The following is a 21,767-nucleotide window of genomic DNA, read 5'->3' on the forward strand; positions in this document are numbered from 1 at the left end:
AACAGAATGTCAATTCCATATATTGTCGATTGTCAATCATCTGTGCATATAGAGTCAAGCCGATCCATAAACAACCAAAAATTATGAATAAATTAAAAATCTCTCCTTGACTTTGGAATACCCTCAGACACACATATTGAATCACCCAAACACAATCAATAAGCAGTCAAAAACCCTATATAATCCTAGTCCTAACTCTCATTTAGCTTTACTTTATCATTTGACCAGAATCCCTTGGATAATTCATTCCTAGAAAACTGGGTGAAACCTATAATTTGTTCTCGATTGAAACAATAACCACTACCTTTTAACTGTACCAGCTAAAGTAGATTTTGCAAATAAGGGTTTGTAAATAAAAATCAAAATAATGAAAAGGACCTAGACAAAAATTACCCTAGAGAAGAGTAGTCTGGACACTGGAAAAACCAGGAATTACCAACAAGCAAGAATACAATGACACTTGGGAGCCATTAAAGGGAAGTAGAGATTTATACAATTTTTTTCCTTAGAGAGTAAAGGCCAAGGAAATTGGCACAAAGATCCTCATAAGAAAGGTCACCAGTAAGACATGATTCTCCACCCAACTAGCATCAGAATTGATATCCATACTCTGATCCTGGAAATTTCACTCACTAGCCATCAGCTCTCCCTAGTTACCCTATTCATCCCCACTAGAAGGCTTATATAGGACCCAAGGGGAAGAGAAGAGACAGTACTTACCCATCAACATAAGGAATGGCCACATCTTCCACTAATGGAGAGATCCCCAAAGGATATGACTGACCTGGAACAAAATGAAGTAGGTTGAGTCAAAGTTCAGGATCCCCCCCAATGGACCAGGCCCTTCCTTCTAGCTGCCAGCCTAGAATATGTTACCTGACTCTAATTTAGACACTTGTTTATTCAGCATCTTGAAAGATAGCATAATCTAGCAGAAAGAGCCTTGTACTCACTGTATGACCAGGGAGAAGTCTCCCTCTTCCCCTCCTCTTCCCCTCCCCAGGGATTGGGGGTTTGTTCCCTTGTTTGAAACAATAATCAAGCTAACTCTACCTACTTAATTGTACCAACAAAATATACAAAAACCAACTAAAAATACCAAGGTAGACTTTGTAAATATGAGGGATTTTCTGCAGTCAGTCAACTAAACTTGCTCTCAGGGTGATAGGTTCCAGATCATATTTAGAACTAAAATCTTATGGTCTCCTCCCTACCCCTGTCTATCTTGTTTTGAGTTCCAGTAAAGAAAAAAAAGAGCAATCTTGGGGAATTCCAAGGGATTATTAGCCTTTCTGATGAAAGGTAACTGAAAGCTCTGTTAAGGGATAACTAAGAAATGAAACTCTTCTCTTCCCTTTTTCTATGTTAACTCCTCAGACCTCAAATTTGAGGCCAACAAGAGGATAGGCAAAAGTCATAGAATCATGGAATACTCAAGTGAAAGAATTTACAGTTCATCTGGTATAATATGAAAAGTATTTTGGGATCCTTAAGGGAGATTATCATTATTATTATTATTATTATTTTACTGTTAAGGAAACTGAGGCACACAGGTTAAATGAAGCAGCAGCTGTTAGAGAAGCTGGAGGACCATCCCTCTCATCATTATTATTAGTGTCCACAGCCCAAGGTTGAGTGTGGTTAATGGGGGCTGGCAGCCTTTAAAATAGAAGTGAAGTTATCTTGTGTTTCTCTCTCTCCATGGGTCAACTGGAAGAATCATAAAATGTCTCTAACTATAGAATAGAGACTACATAAGTAGGGATGTGAAGAATGAGATGGGGAAAAGAATAAGATGGAAGGAAGAGGGTGATAAGATTCTTACCTTGGAGGAAAGGACTGAATGCTAGGGTGGGAGTTTATAATTCTGTTCCCAGCCCAGTGGAAATGGCACTGGGTTCAAGTCCAGCCTTGCAACTTATTAGCTATGTGTCCTTAGTCAAGTCCTTTCGCCTGAGACTCAGTTTTTTTTCTTCTGTAAAATGAGAGTTAGACTAGATCAGTCATGAGATCCCTTTTCGTTCTAGCAATTTATAAATTGCCTAGGCTTCCCTCAGAATTCATTAATGCTAAGAAAGGCAAGTCCTAGAGTTTATAAGATTTATAAATGGAACTTTAGAAATCAACTGGTCCATTTTACAGTTGAAGCCACTGAGAACCAGAGAGTATTTAAAGCCACAGAAGCAGTTAAAAATCAGAACAGGGATTTGAGGCTAAGTTCTTTCATTCTAAATCTGGTAACTTTGCCCTTACTTATATCTGAGGAAGGATCCCTTTTTGGGGAGGGGAGGTTGCAGATGAGACACCCTCTCATGCCACCTGTCCCTGGCATCTGTAAGTCAACTCATTTCACTGAGAGGGACTGTATTGTTTACCTGTTCCAATTCCCTCACCCACCTATTATGCCAATGAAAAAACAAAGAATAAGACAAGTGACTTCTAAGTTTGCCCAGCTAGTGTGGTACAGTGTGGATCAGAATCCAGGCCTCCTGAATGCCAGTCTCTTGCTTTTTCCATATCAGCCTAATCTGGGAAAAGAGTAAGAAGAAAGCCTAAAATATCACCCCCAGACCAAGAGCAGGCATTTTGAGAGTCAAAGTGAGAAACTCCAAGTCTCCCCTAGCTCATCCCATCTCTGACTGATGCCACTCCTCAAACCAGAGCCCAGGTCAGTTCAAGATCTACTAAGGGTCTTCTCAATTATAAAAAGAAACTTTCAGAATATTGGGACCGACTGCAGACATTTTATCTTACAGTTTGGAGGCGAGTTCAATTAGGCAAGAGCCCAAGGGGAAGGATCATTCTCTGGAGATAGGCCAGGTTGGCAGAGGGTGAAGGGGAAGAGGAGGAACAGAAGGGGCTTTCTTCCCAAGCCTGGGAGAGGCGGGTAGCTCACATACCTCATTCAGTGTGCCTCTGGCTGTCCTGGCCTTCCCCTGGAGTGCTGACCTGCCCCACTCTCAGAGGTCCTTCCGGGGCTCCTGGTTTTTAAACATCAGCTTCACCTCTGTAGAGTCCCAGGCTGGGTGGAACCCCACTTCAGGGCGTGTCCCAGGAATCTGTCAGCTGGCACGCCCATCTGCCGTCAGTCACCTGCACCCACTGCCAGGACGAGACCGGGCAAGTGGGGGGGTTCCAAAGGTCTTCCAACAAGTCTGGAGGTGCTCACCTCCCAGCTTGCTGCTACCTCCCTCTCCCCCAAGGAGGCCAGGAACAGCTGCAAAGCCAGGGAGACACCCTTTTCAATACTGGTTTTGGTGGTTAAAAAGGGGAGAGGGTAGCAGCTACTCAACCATGGACCAAGCTCAACAAATAACCAGACTTTAGATACAAATACTAGCAGCTTCATGATTCAGAACTTGCTCACCAGGATGAAAAGGAGACATGGCCTAAAGTAGTTCCCTGTCCAATTTTATTTTATTTTTATTTCATTCCATTCTATTTTCTGAATTAGCAAAATCTATTTTCTCTCCTTCCTACTTGTCCCATACTAAAAATTTATTTTTTAAATTTTTAATCTGATTTTGAAATTTTTTCGATGTAATTTTTAAAGAAAATTTAAATACAAACAATTGTATACTTTCATATCACATGCTATAGCTATCTCCCCACACACCAGGACACAGAAACAAAGAGCTGCACCATTTTTGTAAATTTGATGGGAATTTTATATTCAGTGATACACTGGGGTAGAAACAGGAAAAACTAAGCAAGAGTTAAGAAAAATAAACAGAATGAATCTAAATGCGTCCCCTCAGGCTCCCTCTGGGAGATTGGCAGAGAGCCCACGGGCAGGTAACACTCAGGATGAGTCACTCCCTCAGCTCCAGGGAGGGTCTGCAGGCCCCACCTTCCCCACTGAGGAATGTCAGCCCCGAAGCAGGAACACTGAGTTGACAACCAGTAGAAGGGATAAGACCAATAAATCCCTCTCTAGCTAAGGGGAGAGACTTCCGCTGGGCCATGGCCAAGGCTCCTGAACACTGTTACCTCAAGCCCTGGCAATCAGCTCCTTCCCAGACTGCACTAAGTGGACTGGCTCCCAAGGACTACAAATCCTCCTTGTGCATTGGATATGAATGCTGAACTTGGCTTCAAGTCTGGTTCCCCTCAGACACATGCTAGATGTGAGACCCTTAACCTTCTCAAACTGTTTTCTCATGTTCAAAATTGGAATAATAGTAATAGCTAGAGTACCTCACTAGATCTCTATAAGGCTCAAAGGCAAAAGCGCTTTGTAATCTTAAAGAGTTTTTAGAATACTTTTTTGATTGTTCATTCTTTTCAGTTATATCCAATTTTTCTTGATCCCATTTGGGGTTTTCTTGGCAGAGATGGCTTACCATTTCCTTCTCTCATTCATTTTAAAGATAAGGAACTGAGGCAAACAAGGGTAAGTAACTTGCCCAGGGTCACACAGCTTAGTGAGTGTCTAGATCAGATTTGGACTCAGGCTATTCTTATATAAAGCTGGCTGTTATTAAGGAGACAAGATAACATAATATAATAGATTGCAGATCAATCTTAGCAACCAAAAGACCTGAATGCAAGTCTCACCTCTGACACAAAGGATCATAGGTTTAGAAATGAAAGGGACTTCAAGCAGATAGAACCTTGAAAGGTCATCTTCTCCATTCCCATACATCGGAGTAGCACTGAACTTGGACTTTATTTCAGCAATCTCAGAAATGACAGAAACTTTCCTTTCTTTCCCTTCCCTTCCCTTCCCTCCCCTTCCCTTCCCTTCCCTTTCATTAAACAGATGCTTCTTTGGGTCATTCTTTTTTGGGGGGGGAATTATTATTAACATCAAGAATTTCATAATCTTTCATAATAGAATTCTGGAATCAGAAAGAATAGTATTCAAATACAGGCTCCTATACTTTTCTAGCTGAGTGATCCTGGGCAAGTCACTTAACCCTGTCTGCCTCAGTTTTCTCATCTGTAAAATGGGGATCATTATTGGTACCTATCTCCTAAGATTGTTGTGAAGATCAAATGAGTTATTTGTAAAGCTCTTTGCAAACTTTAAAGAGCTATATAAACACTCATTATTTTCATTAATCTTAATTTCTTTCTTATTTAACCTAAATCTCTTAGGTTCCCCTATAAACCCCAGAGATTAGCATAAGAACAACCAAGGAAGAAGTTTTCAATTTTGTCTTTGGTATAGGAATGGTATTTCTAACCCTGGGGCCTCACTTGCGAGGATAGCAAAACCAGGCAGCCTGGCAGATTATTGTAATTAGTGGATTGGTAATGCTGACCTCAGAAATGTTTCCATGAGATCATGTCTTCTTTTAAGCAAAGCAACAAAGCTGAAAATCAAATATCAGTCATCTTGACACCTTGTGATCAACCTTTCAGCCTTTGTCTGGAAAAAGCTATTCTCTTTTCAGGGATTCAGACCATACATCACCGCGCCAAGGCATACTTCTTTCGAGTGTCCAATCAGTTTGTTAATCAGGGACTAAACAATAGTCTCCCACATGTTGGGTGGTCTTAGATAAGTTACTGACCCTCTCTGAGTCTCAGCTTCTCAATCCATAACATGGTTAGAATGGACTAGATGGATCCTATAGGGTCACTGATTTAAAGCTTTGAAGAGACCTTAAAAGCCAACCCCTCATTATACAGATGAGTAAACTGTGGTCCAAAGAGTTTATAAGATTTGTCCACAGTCAACAGGCTGTTCAGTATCTGAGGTGTAATTTGAATCTAGTTCTTTCTCACTCCTGGTCCATCCCTCTTCTAAAGTTCTTTCCATCTCTAACATTCTTCAATCTTTAAAAGTAAATTGTGTGGGGCGGCTAGGTGGCATAGTGGATAAAGTACCAGCCTTGGAGTCAGGAGTACCTGGGTTCAAGATTCTGTCTCAGACACTTAATAATCACCTAGCTGTGTGGCCTTTGGGCAAGCCACTTAACCCAATTTGCCTTGCAAAAACAAACAAACAAACCTGAAAGTAAATTGTGAGCTCTGTCCACCCACCTAGGCTCTGCTTTTTATTTTCTCAATCTCAATTAACTAGAACACTAGAGACCAGGGCTATGCTCTGGGGAACAAACAAGGATGAGGTATGTTTCATCTATGTAAAGGTCCTCTGGCCTAGTACCTCATAGCCCCCTGAACCTGCCCCATCCAACAGGACAACCCCTAGTTTGTTCAATGCTACCTCTAATCTTCTTCTGCCATCACTATAACATATCTACTTTATGCCCAACCCTATCTATACCCTCTCTCTGCAAGATTGGGTCAGGGATCAGTCATCAGCTATACTACAGAGCCATGGGTCAGAAGTTCTGGACTACTTGCTGCCCATTCTTTTGTCCAACAACCCTCTCCACCTCTCCCCCCATGTTCAATACCTTGCTGATAGAAAGAAAACTGGGTCTTGGCCCTGCAACCAATCTATAGTTCTGTTTATAGATGTGAATATTTCAACAGAACCAAGAACAGTAATTTCTAATCCTCTGCCTAATCATAAGGAATGAGGATATGAAAAAGAACTTTAATCTTTAACTGGATACTGCTGATAAGGAGGTGTCAAATCCCAAAGAGACCAGAATGGTGTAATCCTTAATCTCCAGACAAGGTGGAGAAGGCTAAGGTAGATCTCATGATGAGCAATCCTGAGCTTCTTAACCTCCCCTTCCCCTTAGCATTCCCCTTTAAAACCTGGGTTCTCTGGTAAATAAATACTTGATGTCTCAGACTCCACAAGCTGGAACAAGCCCTGGGAGTGGTTTGGTCTTGGAAAAAAGGAAACTGCAGCTGCTCTTATTAGATCACCCCCCCTCCACAAATGGATGTATACCTGTAAATCTACATTTGCCCCCCCCCCCTTTCAGATAAGAGGACAGGAGGGTTCAGTGTATTTGGAGGAAAGGAAGCCTGAATTTAAATCCACCTCACCTACTTAATAACTGGATGATCCTGGACAATTCACTTAAAATCTATGTGCTTCAATTTTCCCCACAAGAATGGAGTATTATAAAAATATGTACTTCAAAGGGTTTTTACACATGCAAGGTGCTTTGTAAATACATTATATAAATTCTAGCTATTATTATCATTATTTTACAAAAAAAACCAAAAGCATATTTTCCCCTCTGAAACAAGTCGAGCATAACAAGATAAGAGAATTAAGAACTTTTAGGGCTATTATAAAAGAGGAAACTGAGACTTAGAAAGGAGGAATAAAAAGTATGGCAGATCCAATTAGGTGTGGCAATGGAGTCAGGAAGACATAAGTCTGAATGCTGCCTAATAACCCTTCCCCAGCAAAACTTTCCCCATAGCAGCTCTGAAATAGCAACATAAGAAATTAAATAGGAATTTCAGGGGAGTTTTGCAGAAGCCAATATGTGAAGGACAGAAGATGGCTCAGGGCCAATTACTAAATACTTAACACGAATTTTACAATAAAATATTCTTAGTACCCCATAAAAAAAGAAAAAAATAGAATTCTCTGATACAAAAGAAGCATCAAAAAATTTTACAGACTTGGGAATGGGTCCCTAATCTTCTTGCTGTGGAAGGGATAACTATACCTCAAATGGCTATGTGATCCTAGAACCCCAGAGGACCTCAGCTGCCTCATCTCTAAAATGGGGAACTGGACTCAATCACCTCTAGGGTCACTAGCTGTTCAAAACCTATGATCCTATGATTTCAAAGTCATCCAGAGGATTAGTGGAGAGGTCTGATTCAAATTGACACCTTCCTACTCCTCATGAAACATTTGACCTTCTAAAGTCTCTGTCTTCAGAGAGTTTTGTATTTGCAAGTGAGCACATACATCTAGCACCATACAAGGTCAGTACATTAGCCTAAGACTAACTGGAACTAAAGTTACCATTTTCTCCCTTCCTGGCTCTTTCCATTGCTTTGGAGTCCAACATTTATGTAGACAACCTCCATCCCAAGTCTGCTCTGAGGAAATGATCTGCAATTTAATAAAGGATACATTTTTAGGTTCTGTAGAAGAATGCTCTAGTTGGGGAATCCCAAGCATCAGTTAAGTTTGAGGAGTAGGAAGATGTTTTTCACATGGCTTAAACTACAGGAGTAAAACATACTAGCAGAACCGGATTAAAATGGAATTGGGAAATATTTAACAAATAAAAATATAGATGGATATAGATAAGTCAAATATGTGGTTTTGTAAGACAATAAATATGAATCCTACAGGGATTTTTAATGTAAAGTTTAGTGACCCCCCCATTTCAATTTTACTTTGACACCACTGCTTTAAATCGCAAAGGAATCATCACCTAGCCTTAATACTGTTGTTGGTTGTGACCATAGATTGGAAGTCGTTTCCAATCATCAGCCCTAGATTGAATTCCTCTCTGAAGTAAGGAAATCAGTCAGGAAAGAAGAGAAAATATCCTGAACATATAACAGACTGCAAGTGTGTATGACAATACAAAAGAACATGTGAACTCAAATTAAAATGCAGTAAAAATTCATTACAAATACACCCTGTACAGAATTTAATCTCTTTTTAGAAAAGCCTCTGGAGACCCGAGGGAGGATGGAGAGTTATACAAAGGGGAGGCCAGGAAGAAAGGAAAGGAGAAAGAAAGAAAAGAGAATCCTATAGACAGTCCTTGCTTGCCCTGGGCCATAAATCCTAGACTCTTGGGTGTTAAGGAATTGGTAGAAAGTGATTCAGTTTTCTCCTCTTTGTAGTGAGTCAAGTCTGAGTGTTTCTGTTTCAAGGACATTCCAAACTCCAAGAATAACCCTTGAGATTTGCCATATGACTAAACCTGTTGTGTTCCCATCATCCCATCATAACAGCTCAGCCTCCCAGACAGTTACTCATTCTTCCTTCTGCTGCCTAGAACTATTGTACCCATTTTATAAGGAGGAGAACTGAGGCACAGGCCTCCAGAGGCCACTGGAAGGACTTAGCTAGAGACATAAGGTCTCCTACCAGGAGGTTCTCTCCTTTACTCTCTTTTTTCCCCCTCTACCCTGATACTCACACCCACTGAAAGCAGACAGATAAGGGAAATCCTAGCAGGGACTCATTGGACAATTATTATTAGCATGAACTTGGGATGAAAAAGAAATGCAGGACTAAAATAAAATAATTCTCCTCTACTTCTCCTTTTAGTGTCTCTTGGTGTGGAACTTGTGCCCAAGTCTGGATTTCACATTCTCCAGGCCTCCAGATAACAGGCAGAATCAAAAAGAAAAAAACCTTTAGGAGTAATGAACTGCCTCCTGACCTTGGGACCATGTCTTTTTCTCAGATCACTGATATCATTGATAATATGGCAGAAATTACCAGGGCTGATCCTAGCAATAGGTTTAAATCTGTAGCCTCCACTTTTTCATTTTCCTTTAATTGTGAGTTTTTCTTCAGGTAATGGTAAAAGAAAAATAATCTGAGTTCAAGGTTGTCCATTTCCTCTTTTCCAGTCAATATTTTAGAGAGCAGCAAGATGGCACAGTGGATACAGTACTAGGTCTGGAATCAGGAAGACTCATCTTCCTGAGTTTAAATCTAACCTCAGATACTTCCTAACTGTGTGAGAACCTGGGCCAGTCACTTAATTCTGTTTGCTTTAGTTTCCCCCTCTGTAAAATGAGTTGGAGAAGAAAATGGTAAAGTATCTTGGCCAAGAAAACCCCAAATGGGGTCACGGAAGTCAGACATTCATGAAAAAGTCTAAACAATCAATATCTTTCCACTAAAGGAAGGTGGCAATCATTCCTGTTCCTAAACACTGATACCAATTGGGCATTATTCTGAATGAAGGAATGGGCATCTCATATGAATGGACAGAGCAGAGATGAGACTAGTTACTTAGTAAACACATTAAACATGAAAGTGTAGGATGTCCTTTATAGGACAATCTAGGGCAACCCTCAAGAACCCAAACTTCCAGGCTGTGTTTCTTGGAACTTTAATTTCTCCCTTCCTTACAATGAAAACTTTCCCCAGCACAGGCTACCAGAAAAAATAACCAATTTACCTGAGGAAAGTAGTTCATACTTCCTAGAAATTAAACTAAAGAAAGCACTGAAACTTGATTGATTTATATGGACTGGCGCCCCTCTACTGAGCTAGCTGTCTGTTTGCTTCTCCTAAGAAAGGAGGAGTTTCTCAGTCCTTCTTCTGCATAATCTAAACACTTTCTTCTCTAGGCACAACTAACCACTCCTCGTTTTTTTTCTCCCTCCTCCTCCTCCCCTCTCATCCAACTGTTAACCTGAATAGACAAGACCAAAGTTCAGTCATTGTGAACCTTGGCAGAAGAGTTTCTTTTCTTTTTTCTTTTTTTTTGCAAGGCAATGGGGTTAAGTAACTTGCCCAAGGTCACACAACTAGGTATTTATTAAGTGTCTGAGGCTAGATTTGAATTCCAGTCCTCCTGTTTCCAGGACTGGTACTCTTTACACTGTCCCACCTAGCTGCCCCTGGCACAAGAATTTCTATGGAGAACTATAATATATGGTAATGGCCATGTCTCATCTGAGCTGCAAATCCAGACCTGACTGTGGGGGGGGGTGGGGTGGCAAAATGCTAGTTTATGGCAAAAATTGAGAGCTCTGAGGAAGGGAAAGCAAGGCAAAAGAAGGGGCAACAAAAGAAAGCAAAACAAAGGAAAGAAAAGTGAGACAATGTAAGGGAAAAAAAGGTGAGGCAAGGTAAGGGGAAAAAAGATATGGGGAGTGTAGAGGATATTAGAATCATTTCATTAGAAATTTAGGGCTGAAATTCCATCCAACAAGCATTTTTTAAACATCTATTACTTGCCAGACATTATGCTGGGTACTCAAGAGATAAAGACAAAAGAGAAACAAAATGTTCTTTCAAGAATCTTAAATTATACTGGGGGGATTCGACAAGTAGGGAAAGATAAAAGCAAAATAATTTGAGCAAGGAGAAAACACTCACTAGTCAAATCATATGGAGATGGTAGCTCAAAAGTTGAGCATTCTAGGCTTAGGGGACAGTCTGAGTGAAAATAGAGAGACAAGAATTCAGGGAAACATTAGCAAGTCTGTGACTAGAAAGGAGAGTGTGTTAAGAGAATAATGGGAAACATGATGAGGGAAAAAATATAGGAGACTGATTTGTAAGGGTTTAAATTTCAGGCTAAGGATTTTTCAATTAATACAAGAAGTAATAGGAAATGATTAAATGCTTTTGAGCAAAGCATTGACATAAATAGACTTGTCCTTTAGGAAGAAGACTTTGAAAACTTTATTGAAAATGTATTAGAGGGGTGAAGGAAAGCCTTGCTGGAGAGGAGAGGTGGCTTGCCTACCAAGGAAGAAAGGAATAGGAATTCTTCTGATACTAGAGAGAAGAGGAACTACCAAACTTGCTCTTTTTGAGTAGTTAAAAGAGTCTCATAGTTCCAAAGAAGTCATCTAAGGCAGCTCATATTTGGACAAGAATTCCTCCAACATTTCAAAGAAGTTCCTAGAGTTGAAGATCATCTCTGGACTTTTGAGATTCAAAGAAGACCAACTATTTCCTGTATATCTGCTCCAACAATCCCTAAAGGCTTCTCTCTTCATTGAAATCCAGTGAAAAACTCTGCATTTCAGTGACTTCTGTCTGAGAACTGACCCTTTTCTCCTCCCCCCCCACAAATCATCCAGGTAATTTTTTTTCCATTATAAAAACCCATCAGAAGAATACTGTGGTGATAGGTACTCACAGATATCATACCAAGACAACTCAGGTTCAGGAACTCTGAGACCTGGAAGAAGGCCAATAGTATTTAACTTATAAACCTCAAAGATCCAAACAGTTCCAATAATCACAGAATGTGGAAGTCAGTGCAAGAACCCAAGGGATTAAAGGCGAGACCCTTCTTGGCTAGTCAACCCACCCAGAAGCAATATGTTAGGGGACATAATAGGACCCTAACACAAAACCTCAATTCAGAAATTAAATATGGAGAAATAGATACATCAAAGATGAAAACAACAACCAGTATCAAACCTAAAGATATCCCAGAAGAAGGAAGCAATTCTACAGTAAAGGAAGAAATGGATTTTCCTCAAGGACTTTGGGAATTCCTAGAAGAAATGAAGCAAGATATAAAGAATGAAATAAAAGATCTAGAAGAAAGAATTGGAAGTACAATAAACAACTTAAAAGAGAAAGTGGTAGACATCAATGAAGAAATTGAGTCAATTAAAAGAAGAATAGAGCAAATAGAATTCAATTACTCCAGGAGACAGCAAGAAATGGTAGAACAATGTGAAAAGATTGAAAAACTTGAAGAAGAAAATGTGAAATACCTGGTATCTAAAACCACTGACTTGGAGAATTGGTCACGAAGAGATAATATAAAAATAATTTGTCTCCCTGAAAATATTGATATAGTCAAAAGCTTGGATACTATTATATTTCAAGAAATCATAAGTGAGAACTGCCCACATTTGTTAGGACCAGAAGGTAGAATAGATATAGAAAGAATTCATAGGTCACCTCCTCTAATAAATCCCCATATAAAGACACCTAGGAATGTCATAGCAAAACTTATGGATCCCCTTGTCAAAGAGAAAATATTACAAGAATCCAAAAGCAAGCAGTTCAAATATCAAGGAGTGACAGTCAGGATCACACAAGACTTTGAAGCTTCCACTATAAATGAGAGGAAATCTTGGAATAAAATATTTAGAAAGGCAAAATACATGGGCTTAAAGCCAAGAATAAAATACCCTGAAAAACTGGGTATAATGATATATGGGGGGGAAATGGACATTTAATACAGTAGAAGATTTTGAAGATTTTTTGATGGAAAGACCAGATCTGCGTAGGAAATTTGGAATAGAATCAGAAGAGGTCAGTGAAATCTAGAAAGGTAAATTTATTGGAAAAAATTAGGAGTTGTGTGATATAATGGTAGCATTTTAATTGGGGAGTGGGAAGAAAGTTTGTTAACATTTTTAAAAATAATTATGGTGGAGTATGTTTTAAATTCATGGGTAATAATGGAAATATTTCTTGTTTCCAAAGGGGGGAAAATTAAATTTAACTAGAATCTGAGGTATTTTAGATAGATTGAGACAATTGGAAAATGCATGAATTAAATAATGTGTGAATATAATGGAATATTTCACCACAGAAAAGGATGAGAGGTCTTCTTAGAATCCTGGGTAGTGTGAACTGATGCATAATGAAATAAACAAAAGCAAAATTTAAAGATATTACCAACAATGCAGAAAACTTTCAAACTAAATACAACTAAACAAGGCTTCAGAAGACCTGACCTTGAGGAAATTATCTTCAGGCAAAAGGGATGGACACAAGATGAAAACAGTAGCCAATGATTTTGAGACATGCTTAGCCTGGATTAATTTTGATTGTTTTACAACTCAATCCCACTGAAGTCCTTTTTTGTTTTTTCATTTAGAAATAGAAAGGGCAAAGAGAAACTTCTAAAATGTAATAATGGTAATAATCTCTACAAGGCTTGTAACATTTAAATTCAAAAATTCAACTAGGAATTTGAAGGAGAGCAGCTTTGAATTGCAGGTACAGAATTAAATAGATAGCAGTATGGGGAATGTTTTATGTCTGGAAAGTGGTGTTTAAATTTAGCAATAAAGAAAACTTTTAGAATACATTTGTTACATTATTATAATATATACTAGCCATGTATATAGACTGTTATTTTGTCTCTCCTTGTCTAGTTCTATTAAATATTTTTTGAATCACATCACCTTGTACCCATGCTATTAGACAATCTCTTTCTGCTCTTTGGCCTCTCCACTCCTAATCTTTTTTGTAGAATTAATCTTCCTAAACTACATTGAATCCTAGATCTCAATTGCTTTCATATTCCTTATTGCCTTCAAGAATAATCAGATTCCCAGTAAATGCATTATGGCTGTTTCTATTTTGAATACCACCAGCATTTCTGCCTTTGTTCCTTTTGACACAGAAATTTGACCCATTTGGAATTTTCCTCTTAACACTTGTACAAATCAGCATTAAAATCGCTCTTTAAAACGAAAAAAAAAAAAAAGAAAGAAAGAAAATGCATTGGAGGGGCAGCTAGGTGGCGCAGTGGATAGAGCACCGGCCCTGGAGTCAGGAGTACCAGAGTTCAAATGTGGCCTCAGACACTTAATAATTACCTAGCTGTGTGGCCTTGAGCAAGTCACTTAACTCCACTGCCTTGCAAATAAAAAAGCAAGCAAAAAAAAAAAAACACAAGAAAATACATTAGAGTAAGGAGAGGATAGTTTGGAGGCTTCCTATTATAGCCCAGATGAAAAGTGAAGAGGATTTGAACTAGAGCAGTCTTCATGTGAATGGGGGAAAAGGGATAAGTATGAAAGAAGTGGAACTGTATTTGGATATGAAGATTGATGGAAAAGAAGAATCAAGAATGGTGCTTGGTGCGGCTAGGTGGTGCAGTGGATAAAGCACCGGCCCCGGAGTCAGGAGTACCTGGGTTCAAATCAACCTTGGACACTTAATAATTACCTAGCTGTGTGGCCTTGGGCAAGCCACTTAACCCCGTTTGCCTTGCAAAAAAAAACCTAAAAAAAACCCAAAACCAACCCCCCCCCCCAAAAAAAGAATGGTGTTGAGGCTGAGAACATGGTTGACTAGTAGGATGGTAGCATCCTTCCCAGAAATACTTAGTTTGGGGTGGATTAAGGAAAACTCAAGAAGTTGGTTTCCTTCTTACTTCCTTTACAGATGAAAAAATTAAGTCCTGAGAGCTGTAGTTCTTTTTTCAGAATTTCAGATCTGAAGGAGTCCATGTTCAGAGTAGTTCAGAAAGATGGCACCACTCTAAAAATAAACTACTCATGAACATGTAGAACACTGACTGTTGATGACTTAGTTTTGTTGAACTGCTTCCTGAGCTTTCTTTTATGTTTTTTTCCTTTGGATAGCAACCTAGATTTAAAAAAAAAAAAAAGACAGAAGGGATATATTCAGAAATAAAAGCGATATAAAAATAAAAATACCAATAAAACTAATTTTTAAGATAAACTCATTTGGAAGATTTGCAGATAGGAATAAGGATGATTGTGATTTGGACTGTGAACAGGAAAGGAAATTCCCAAATTAGAAAGTTCCTATCAATGCTGGTCAGCTCTTTCTCTGCAATGTCTAGACCTTTGAAAGGTTAAGGGACTTGTTCAGGAACAGTATGATATGACCTGTATTCTAAATAGTCGAGGGGGGGAACAATAAAATAATGTCTTCAAAATTATAATTAGCCTGAAATTACCTCTAAGGAAGGACTTTGTTTTTTAAATGATATGGTGGACATTTCAAGGCCATGCACTGAGAAATAGGCATGGTGTGTGTTTTATTTAGGGAGTAGTGTGCATATGTGTCCAGGTGTATTTGAATATATTTGCAATCATTCTCAAAAATGAGATACAGCACCTTGATACAAATGGCACTGGGATAGGAACAAAGAGTCTGGGATCAATTCTGTGGTTGCACGTGTCCTGGAAAGCATCTATGCATATGTGTGTGTGTGCGTGTGTGTGTGTGTGTGTGTGTGTCTTTATTCAAATATGCATGTATAGGGCGGCTAGGTGGTGCAGTGGATAAAGCACCAGTCCTGGAGTCAGGAGTACCTGGGTTCAAATCCGGTCTCATACACTTAATAATTACGTAGCTGTGTGGCCTTGGGCATACCACTTAACCCCATTTGCTTTGCAAAAACCTAAAAAAAAAATATGCATGTATGTTCATGGATGTGCACATTTTAGAACCTGAGGAAAGGAAATCTTTGGGTTATACTCATAGGAAACATTTTTGTTCCCAGAATCCTCTCTGGTACAAAGGCAGGGCTTCTTTTGGGGAGATATTGTTTACTGGTATAGTTTTGTATCCAGAATCCTTAAGGAATCTTTATATTCCTAAATACATAATCTACAATTTGGAAAAGAATTCATGTTAAGTCCAGCCTGACCCCATGCTTTCTTTTTCCTTACACTGTCTTGCATTGTCTGTATAACTGTTGCATTTCCCTAGAAAGAAAGCTCTGAAGTAAGGAACTATTTCATTTTTCAAAAGTCTTTGTGTGGGTGGCTAGGTGGCGCAGTGGATAAAGTACTGGCTCTGAAGTCAGGAGTACCTGGGTTCAAATCCGGTCTCAGACACTTAATAATTACCTAGCCATGTGGCCTTGGGCAAGTCACTTAACCCCATCTGCCTTGCAAAGAAAAAAAAAACCTAAAAAAAAGTCTTTGTACTTATTGCGTCATCCATTTCATAAAATATTTATTAAATTTAATTCAGTATGGGTCAGAATTCTAGTCAAGAATTTTACCATTCAGAGGAATGTCTCTACCTTACATAAATTGCAAAGCACCCACCTCCTTGATCTCATTCTACCCTCTCTTCTTTCTTGCCTTGCATCAATATGGGTATTCTATTCACCAAAGGCATATTGCAACCCCTCCTTGCCTTCCCATTCTGTCTTTGTTCTTCATAAATCTGCCACCAGGAGTCAACCTGACCTACTGGTAGTCTTCTTCTAAAACCTCTTGATAATTTTATGACGACCAATGAAAAACATGGGCTGCCCATCCTTTTTCGCTACATTGCTGACCCATATTTTTCCCCTGGCATACATTTTGTTCTAATGACATTTTTCCCCCTGCTTCTCTTGTTGAATTACTTCATTATAATTTGTTGCAACCTGCTTATAGCCTCCAAGGCACCTCTTTTGCTGCTCATCTCCCGCTTCAGTTTTTTTTTTTTTTTTAAAGATTGTGGCAATCCACAGTTCACATCAGTGAAATTATCACCCTCTTCCAGGAACCTGCTGCTTACATCAGCCTTAAGGTAGGTAATGGGGCAAAACTATGATGACCATACTGGATAAGGACTCCATCAAAGCTTCCTGTCCTCCTAAATGAAAGATGTTTACAAATACAGAAAGTAGAGGGCAGGAAAAATGAAATACTGACAGAATGAAATACTGACTGGTTTTATAACCCTTAGAGGTTATTGAAACTAGAGACCAATATCTGGACAAGTCAGGCAGGATTATAGTCTAGTCTAGACAGCAGCTTAATTGATCTTCTTGAGGCAATTGACTTCATCTAGAAAGGACCAATTTTCTTATCCCTGTGATCCTCACTTCCCAGCAGAGGATGGTGATCCATCATGCTCAGATGTTGACAGATTTCATTCAGATCAATCCTTCCACTTTCAGGAAGCCTTCCCTGATGAATCCCAAAAGGTTCTGATGTTCCTCTCTCCATATCACCTTAGCACTTAAGTCCTGGAGCTCTGCAGCGCATCTACTAAAAATGCTGTTTTATAATGTCTTTTAAGATATTAGAGTGGTATAGTGCCAAAAGAGCTGAATTTTGGAGCAAAGAAAACCTGGGTTCAAGTCTCCTCTTTGACACAAACCTTGATGTGTTATCCTGGACTTTTCAATGTTCTGGGCAACTCTCTTAAGACTATAAATTGCCTGCCACTGTTGGGTCTGTGTCCTGAAGAGGTCATGAAAAAAAGGGTAAAAATTTCACAAAAATATTCATAGCAGCTCTTTTTGTAGTGGCATAGAATTGGAAATTGAGGGGATGCCCATCAATTGGAGAGTGACTGATTAAATTGTGGTTTATATATGTGATGAAACACTATCATTCTATAAGAAATCATGAGGGATAGAATTTCAGAAAAATCTGGAAAGATTTGCATTAATTGATGCAGAGTGAAATGAGCAGAACCAGAACATTATATACACTAATACACCAACAAGGGGTGATGATCAACTATAATGGATTTTTTCATTTCAGTGGCGCAATAATTTTAAGAGACCTGTGATGGAAAACATCATCCATATCCAGAGAAGGAACTGTGGAGTTTAAATAAAGACCAAAGCTTACTATCTTCAATTTTTAAAAGTTGTCTTATGTATTATGTCATTTTTCCCTCTCTAATGTTTTTTTCCCTTCCATTTGGATCTGATGCTCTCTAACAACATGATCAATATGATCTATGCTTAGCATGGTTATAAATGTAGAACCTTTATCAGATTGCTTTCTGCCAGGGGGAGGGGGGGAGGGAAGTGAAGGAGGAAGAAATATGTAAAACTCAAAACTTTGCAAAAAGGAATGAGTAGTAAAAACTACCATTGCATGTAGTTGGTAAAACAGGTTAAACAAAATATAAAGACTATAAATTACCAAGAAGATGCCAACCTGCACTAGGTTGGAGGGAGTTTCCTTATCTAGGTTTGTTGTCATTCAGTTATTTCAGTTGTGAAATGACCCCATTTGGGGTTTTCTTTGTAAAGATACTGGTTTGCTAGTCTATCTCTAGCTCATTTGACAGATAGTAAAACCGAGGCAAATAGAGGTTAAGTGACTTTCCCAGGGTCACACAGCTAGAAAGTGATCTGGGATCTTCCTGACCCCCGACCATTCCTCTGAGCACTATGGTGCCACCTAGCTGCCCTTCCTCATTCAGGAATTCTCTATACAAATAAAAGCACAGGTCCAGTTCCTACCCTGGATCCTTCATAGTATAGAGTATATTCTGTCACCTCAACTAGATTATTAGCTCATAGAAGAAGGAATTACATACATTTTCACTCTTATCTCACCCTTTTCATAACTCTAGTACATAGCTATATATACAAATATCTCTAGTGATATTTCTAAAGATAAGTAATAAAAAAAAGGACAAAATTCCTTCATTCTTTCAGTATTTTGACTTCTAGGGCAGGAGGGGTGAGTTTGCCTACATAAAAAACTTTTAAGGGATTCTATAACCTACCATGCAACTATTTTCATTTCTAATCCTGATGCTTATAATAAAGTTGATCTTTAGGTCTGACTAAATCCTTCCTCAGGGTGCCTTGGAAGTCCATCTCTTGATGGAGATAAAAACTAAAAAGTCAACATCCCCTGTGTCACTAAGGCCAAAGACCCTTATTTCATTTTCCCTCAACTCTGGAATAATCTTGGTTGTTTCGCATCCCTTTTCTAGAGTCTGAAAGTCTGTCTCTTCATGCTAGAGAATCCTCAGAAGTGAGGGTTGAGGAGGAAGTGAGAAATATGGTGCCTAAAGTTAGCATCCACCTTATTATTCCTGCTAAAAGTGTAGCTGGTCACAGTTTCATCAGCTGCTTTGCTTTGCCTAATTGCTTTTGTTAACTGGCAAAAAAAATACATCAGAAAGAAGAAGATAGTATATGCTGAGTTAGGGTTCATGAAGTCCACTCACAACAAGACTTGGAGATCAAGGAACAAATACATAAATACAGGCAGTTTTTCGACTATAAGCACTTGTGACAAACACGACTTGGAATAATGAAGACCTGAGTTCAAATATGACCTCAGACACTTACTAGATGTGTGATCTTGGGCAAACCACTTACCCTCTCTGCCTCAATTATAAAATAAAGATAATAACACTTACCTCAGATTAAATGAAGAACAAATGAGCTAATCTTTGTAAAGTGCTTAGCAAAGTAGCATCTAGTTGGTACTAAATAAATGCTTATTCCCTTCCTCTCCTCTTCCCTATTTATTTCTTTGTAGATGTTTCTACATATTTATGTCTTTGTGTTTTATGTGAGTTTTTTTTAACAAGTGATTGTGTTGTTTCTCTTTTTAGAGAATAATTAGCTTGAAGGCAGTGACCATTTCACCTCTTTTAATCAGAATTCTTTGGAGCCTACTGTATACAGAATCCTAGAAGGTATGAAAAGTAAAAATGCTGACCTTGGAATTAGAAGACATGAAGACAATTTGGATCAATGTACAACATGGAAACAAAGTAAAGATTGACAGATTGCTTTCTGTGGGTGGGGAGGGAAGTAAGATTGGGGGGAAAACTGTAAAACTCAAATAAAATCTTTAATAGAAGACATGAAGAAAAGAAGGTTTAGCAGAGGTATGATCTCTGTCTTTGAGTAGTCAGTCTTATGAAAGAGGGATTAGTCAATCAATCAATAAACAGGGATTGTTTGCCATATTGACTGGTTCAGTTTAATTCTAGAGAACAAAACTATAGAGGTGATAGGTGGAAATTTCCTAGAGTCAAATTTAGACTCGGTTTCACTAAAGGGCAGGAAGACAAAGAACATCACTACCTCCCTAGGGCTAAGTTAAGCATCATCCACAGAGCAAATGAAAAAAAGATAATAGTTATTGGGGTAAGAGATTATTATTTGACAAAACCATGAAGAAAATCAGATAGCAGTCTGGCAAAAACTAGCCATAACACAATATCTTATACCATATTCTAAAACAAATTCTAAATGGGTACATGATTCAGCCTGAAGGGTGAAATCATAAACAAATTAGAGCAGTGTGAAAGAAATTATTCATGAGATTTATGGATAAGGGAAGAGTTCATGACCAAATAATTCCTCCCTGAGTTTCTCTGAGCTTTAGGTACTTTATCGGCAAATTGAGGAAATTGAATTAGATGACCTCCAACATCTTTGACTCCAAATAGAGATAGAAAGGTTCAATGGAAGGTAGAATGGACAATTTTGATTACATAAAAGTACAAACATTTTGCAAAGACAAAATAAATGCAGCTAAGATTAGAAGACAATCAATCAGGAAATTTGGGGAAATTTTTGCAACAAGTTTTTCCAATCAGCATCTCATTTCTAGAATATAATAAAGGAAAGAGAGTTACTCAAAAATGAAAAAGAGGCAGTGAGCTTCCCAACCCCTTTATCCAGCAATGGCTTAATGACCACTTGTTGAGGATGTTGTAGAGAGAGTTCTTATTCAGGCAGGTATTAGATTAGATGACTACTTTGGTCTCTTAGAATGCAAATATGATGTTTTTAACCTGGCTTCAAATCCCAATTCTTCAACTAACTAGCTGCATGACTTTATTATGAAAGTCACTTCAGTTTCTTGAGACTCATTTTCTTTCCCTATAAAATGAAAGAATTGAATTAGATAACATCCAGTTTCTCTTCTAGTTCTGTGACACTACCTACACTGCCTCCCTCAATGATATTGTCTGTAATATATTTTGTAGCCATAAATAACAATAGCAATAGGACCAATGACTTTGTTGGTATAGATAACCTCTAGACAAAGAATTCTATTCTACCAATTCAGTTTGCCTCTTCCTCTGTAATTTATAGTTGTTTAGAGAGTAGTCTTAGGATGCTAGAGCTTCAGTGACTCTCCAATGATCAGGTAAGCAGTGCATGTCAGAGGCCAGAGTTGATTCTAAGGCTTCCTGAATCCAAAGTCAACCTCTAAATAACACATTCACCTCAATGGCTCTTATAACTTCAAAACACATGCAAACATAAGTTATTATTGCCAGCACAGAACAACATCCAGTATGTACTGGGGGAATTCATGACTTTGAGGAGACCAGATACATTGACAACATACTTTTCTACAACTGCTAATGAGTACAGAACAATCTGAGTTTAAAAGAACTAAACAGGTACAAAAATGTTTCCTGACTGATCAGAGTCTTCAGAGATGAAAAGGATTTCAATATACTTTGCACTAGTTAAAAGGTTCAGTAGATAGAGCCCTGGAACTGGATCTGAGTTCAAATTTGAATGCAGATGCTTACTAAGTATGTGATCTTGGGCAAGTCACTTATCCTCTGCCTCAGTTTCCTTGACTATAAAATGGGGATAATAGCAGTAAGATGATTGTGAGATTCAAATGAGATAAAATTTGTAAAGTGCTTTTGAATGCTTATCCCCCCCCCACCCCTTCCCTTCTCCTCCCTCTAGGATAAAATACCAATTCCACAGTCTGGTATTCAAGCCTACCCATAAGTCCAATTC

The 21,767-nt window shown here is 38.6% G+C and overlaps 1 protein-coding gene across 2 annotated transcripts in view; it reads right to left on the minus strand.

Annotated features, from left to right (window-relative positions):
* LAMB3 (laminin subunit beta 3) overlaps positions 1-3,063 on the minus strand; it is a 64,164-nt gene extending 61,101 nt beyond the window's left edge. The window contains exons 1-3 of one of the 2 annotated variants that reach the window (XM_074222565.1): positions 2,901-3,063; positions 1,826-1,975; positions 721-784 (exon numbers count right to left, since the gene is read on the minus strand). In XM_074222565.1, coding sequence (XP_074078666.1) covers positions 721-745 — 25 coding nt within the window. In that variant the 5' untranslated portion in view covers positions 746-784; positions 1,826-1,975; positions 2,901-3,063. The remainder of the gene's footprint in view (positions 1-720; positions 785-1,825; positions 1,976-2,900) is intronic. The other variant, XM_074222564.1, reaches the window with a different exon arrangement.
* Between the last annotated feature and the right edge of the window lie 18,704 nt (positions 3,064-21,767).

Source organism: Macrotis lagotis, chromosome 2 (genome assembly GCF_037893015.1).
Source record: "Macrotis lagotis isolate mMagLag1 chromosome 2, bilby.v1.9.chrom.fasta, whole genome shotgun sequence".
Classification (NCBI taxonomy): Eukaryota; Metazoa; Chordata; class Mammalia; order Peramelemorphia; family Peramelidae; genus Macrotis; species Macrotis lagotis.